Raw genomic sequence first — 4,553 nt, 5'->3', positions numbered from 1 at the left:
GCCAGCAGCCCCTGAAGCCCCCCCCTCCCCCTGCCATGGTGGCTTTCCGGTGGCCACACGAGCTGGGGGGAGGGAAGGGGGGGCAAGGCTGGAAAATGTCCCTGCGCCCTTCCTGCCGGAGCTCTGGAGCCGATTCCCAGCCGATAGTGCGGAAAGGGGATGCTGTGCACAGCCCCTATTAGACATCAGAGAATCCACCCTGCACTCKCAGGGAAAAAGCCCAGCGGTTTGGGCACTTTGTGGGTGCCACTTTGCCCTTGGTGGGGGACATGGTGTCACCCCGCAGCCAACCCTGCTGCATCCCCCGCCCCCACCCATGGGCCCAGGCGTCCGGGCCCAGGCGGCTCCCGGCCCCGGGGCGCGTGGGAGCCTCAGGGGAAGCGCGGACGGAGCCAAGCGGAGCTTTTCCAGGCGGTGCCGGGGCCATGGCTCGGAGCCACCTGGCTGGGTGACACCAGGTGGCTCCCACGGCTCCCGTGGCGCCTCCCGGCCGGCGCGGCAATGGGAGCGCACGAGGCCAGGAGGGAGCGGGAGCTTTCCCGACATCGTGGCACCGGCACCGGTGCCTCTCCGGACTCCAATCCCGGCGCTCCCAGGGAACGGGGCAGTGCAGGGGCTCAACCCCACRTAGCCATCAGAGAATCCACCCGGCTGCAGGTCAGTGCCACAGCCTGGGGCCACAGCTGGTTAACCTGCAGCGCCACTAAGCCTCTGGTTAACCCACTGCCCAACTAACCTACAACCTGGTTAACCCGCAGTTCAGCTAAGCCGCAGCCTGGTTAACCTGCAGCCCAACTAATTCACAACCTGGTTAACTCATGGCCTGCTTAACCACCACTCAGTTATCCCGCTGCCCTATCCCAGTTATCCCGGGAACTTATGGCTTAGTTTATCCACAGCCTGGTTAAGCCGCAGCCTGGTTAAGCCGCAGCAGGGACAGTCCCTGTCCTAACCAACCCACAGCCCTGATAATGCACAGCACTGATAAGGCACCGCAAATTCAGAGTGCAGGTAATCCGGAGCCTGGGTAATCCGGAGTACAGCTGGAGCACAGCCAATCCGGAGTACAGCTAATCCGGAGCATGGCTAATCCAGAGTGCGGCTAATCCGGAGCGCGGCTAATCCGCACCTGCAGTGCAGGTAACCCGAGCCTGGCTATGGGGAGCCGGGCTGATCCGGAGCGCAGCTAATCCAGTTCTCTGCCCTAATGCGGGTCCCGTCCTGGTCTCCTGCTCCCTCCCAATCTGCCCTTGAAACGTCCTTGCCCCGRGGCCACCCGGGTGGCACGGGGAGGGGTCGCGACCCTCCGCAATGGCCCATCCCGGTGGCCTTGGGCCGCCCGCCTCGGTTGCCATGGCGATGCCCACGGGAGCCCCTGTCCCCCTGCAGGGCTGGAAGGGAAGGGGGGACCAGCACAGGGATGGGGGACATGGGGACTGGGACCAGGGCTATGGGGCATGGAAGACACGGGGAAAGGGTGACAGGGAGCATGGGGACAGGGGGGCAAGGGGACAGGGGATACAGGGATACAGGAACAGAGTGGACATGGATGCAGAGGGATACAGGGACATGGGGATGGGGGGACATGCGGATACAGGGATTTGGGGGTGGAGGGACATGGGTGCACAGGGATACAGGGACATGGGGATGGGGGGACATGCGGATACAGGGATTTGGGGATGGAGGGTCATGGGTGCACAGGGATACAGGGACACGGGACAGGTGGGACACGGAGACACAGGCACAGGGGGTCCCAGTGACACCAGTCCCCAGGGCCACAGGACCGATGGGGGACACGTCCCTGCCAAAGGGGTGATGCCCCCCATACAGAGACCCCTGTGCGGGGGGCTGGCCAGGACACGGGGCCACCGGAGCAGGATGGGGGGGACACGCACGGCCCAAGGAGCGGGACCCCAACCCCTTCCCCCGCCCGTGCYGTCGGGGCCGGTGCCAGGCGCGGCGCCGCGGGGCCGGGCGCCCCCCCTACCTTGCTGGCTCCGTGGGGGGCACCGGGGCGCCCTGGCCTGGTCAGCGCGGCCGTCGGCGGCTCCCCATGGGCTTTATGGCCGCCGGGGCCCGGCCGTCGGTGCGAGCGGCCCCCCCGGGCCGGTCCGCCTCGCCGGGCCCGGGCGGCACCAATTAGCGGGGCCCGGGGAGGGGGCCCGGGGGGCGGGGGAGGAGCCGCGCGGGGAGGGCCCGGGGGGGTTAATGGGGTGGAAAACGAGCCGGCCCGGCCCGGGTCACGTTACCGGCCCCGGGGCGGGGGGGCGGGAGCGGCGGGACCCGCCCCGTGGGGCTCCGCGCCCGCCCGACGCCACCGGCACCGGGTATCGGGCAGCGGCACCGGGTCCCGACACCGGCACCAGGTGCCGACACTGGGCACCCAGCAGGGCCCTGCTGGACACCGGCACCGGGCAGGGTCCCCCACGGGAACAGGGGACGTCCCCTCCCCATTCCCACGGTGTCCCGTGTCCCCCTGCCCCTGTGCATGGGGGTGTCTGCGCATGGAGGTGACGAGGGGACGAGGTTCCGCCTGGGAGGAACACGCGTGTCACCCTGTGCACGCCCCACATCCACAGAGACACACAAACACCTGTACGCACCCCCATCCCCACGCCTGTACGCACCCCCATCCCCACGCCTGTACTCACAACTACCCCCGTCCACAAGCGCACACCCGGCGGCTCACCCGCGCGTGTCCGCCTGTGCCTGCAAACACCTTCCCCCGCACACACGCAGATGCCTGTGCGCACAGGTGCGTGCCCGCCGGCACACGCACACCCGCACTGCACAGCCGCGTGCACTCGCACTCACACTCACACTCACACTCACACTCACTCAGGGGTCTATAGAGCAGGGTGCTGCCCTGAGCCCGTCACCGGGAGCCCAAACCGGGGCCATCGCCTGTCCCCAAATGTCCCCAGTTGCCCCAACGCCCCCAGTGGGGTCAAACCAGTGGGGACCCGCTCCAGGGGGGGGTCCCGCCCCGTTCCCGATGCCCCTGGGCCGCAGGGGGGGCGCCGCGGGAGCCGGGCCGGCCCGCGGGGACACGGGTGGCCGCGGCCCCGGCGCACAAGGCCCCGCTGTTCCCGGGAAGAGGCCGGTCCCCCCGGGCCGGGGACAAAGCGTCTTTGTCCGCCCGGGTCGCGGGGGAGGAGCCGGGGCCGCACAGGCCCCGCCCCGCAGCCCCTCCCCCSCCCGGGCCAGCCGAGCAGGGAGCCTGGGCTACCGGCGGGCGGCCCTGGGCTAGTGATGGGGGAGCCCTGGCTAGTGATGGGGAGGGGGCTGGCTAATAATGGGGGAACCTTGAGCCTTGGCTAATAGCGGGGGAGCCCTGGCTAGTGATGGGGGGGCTGGCTAGTGATAAGGGAACCTTGGCTAGTGATAAATGAGCCCCAGTTAGTGCTGTGGAAGCCCCGTGGAAGCAGGGCTGGCTACCAACGGGGGCCCTGGCTGGCAATGGGGGACCCCGACTAGAGGTGAAGGGGCTGTGGCTACTGACGTGGCAGCCCGGGCGAGCAAGGTGGGCGGGTGACTAGTGACAGAGGAGYCGTGGCTACCAAAGGGCTACCGGGGCTAGCAGCCAGAGCGGGACCTTGTCCGTATGTGGGATCCCCCAGGGTGCTGTCAAGCGCCTGTGCCCCATGTCACCCACCTGTGTCCCCAGCGTGCTGGTGTCCCCTACACATGGTACCCCCCGGTGTGCCCGTGTCAGCTGCGTGTGTGCCGCGGTTGTGCTCGTGTCACACGCGTGTGTGCCCCTGGGGACAGCCCTTTCTAGGCCACGCTGTTCCCGCGGTGCCAGCGCAYGGATGTGGGACACCTGGAAAGGTGCCCTGTCCCCTGGGCGGCGGCGCCTGCCGGGCTCGGCGCCGGACCCAGGCGTCCGGGCACGTGTGCAGGTGGGTGACAACCGGCGTGTGCCCGGTGCCAGGGGGGCCCYCGTGTCACCCGCCGTGTCACCCCCATGCGAAGTATGTGGTGGGACACACGTGTGTGCCCAGGTGTGACACCCGCGGGTGCCCTTGCGGGTGCYGGTCCCGCTCCGGGGCTGGACGCCTGCGAGACCGACTCGGTACCGGCAGGGGGAGGCGGGACCGGATCAGTACCGGGGGCGGGGGGGGCCTGGGCTGGGGGAGTCTGGGTCGCTGCAGGGGGGTCCAGGTCGGTACTGGGAGGGTCTGGGTTGGTACCAGAGGTATTCGGGCCGGTACTGGGAGGGCTCGAGCTGGTGCCGAGGGACCGGGGTCGGTACCAGGGGTGGCTGGATCGGTACCAGGGGTGCTGGGATCGGTGCCGATCGTGGTCGGGTTGGTACCGGGGGTGGCCGGTGCCGGGGGTGGCCGGATCGGTACCGGGGGTGGCCGGTGCCGGGGGCGGGCGCTGCTCAGTATTTTTAGCCGAGCCGTTCCCGGTGCGCAGCCGTTGCCGTGGGAACGGCGGAGCGGGGCCGCCGGGAAAGGCCGGTCCCGGCGCCGTGCCGGGGGTGACCGGACCGGACCGGACCGAATCGAACAGAACCGAGCCGGACCGAAAGGAGCCGGACCGACCCG

At 69.5% G+C, this 4,553-nt stretch overlaps 2 protein-coding genes across 2 annotated transcripts in view; one reads left to right on the top strand and one right to left on the bottom strand.

Annotated features, from left to right (window-relative positions):
* Positions 1 to 2,063, bottom strand: part of KCNJ10 (potassium voltage-gated channel subfamily J member 10) — a 6,872-nt gene extending 4,809 nt beyond the window's left edge. Inside the window, exon 1 of the mRNA XM_026048513.1 lies at positions 1,988 to 2,063. The gene's annotated coding sequence lies outside the window, so the exon portion shown is untranslated. The remainder of the gene's footprint in view (positions 1 to 1,987) is intronic.
* LOC112955224 (G protein-activated inward rectifier potassium channel 3-like) overlaps positions 1,658 to 4,553 on the top strand; it is a 10,702-nt gene continuing 7,806 nt past the window's right edge. Inside the window, exon 1 of the mRNA XM_026048503.1 lies at positions 1,658 to 1,722. Within this exon, the coding sequence (XP_025904288.1) occupies positions 1,658 to 1,722 (65 nt within the window). The remainder of the gene's footprint in view (positions 1,723 to 4,553) is intronic.

This window comes from Nothoprocta perdicaria, unplaced genomic scaffold, assembly GCF_003342845.1.
Source record: "Nothoprocta perdicaria isolate Ctin4 unplaced genomic scaffold, notPer1 scaffold_544, whole genome shotgun sequence".
Taxonomy (NCBI): domain Eukaryota; kingdom Metazoa; phylum Chordata; class Aves; order Tinamiformes; family Tinamidae; genus Nothoprocta; species Nothoprocta perdicaria.
This window is presented reverse-complemented; position numbering and strand designations above follow the sequence as displayed.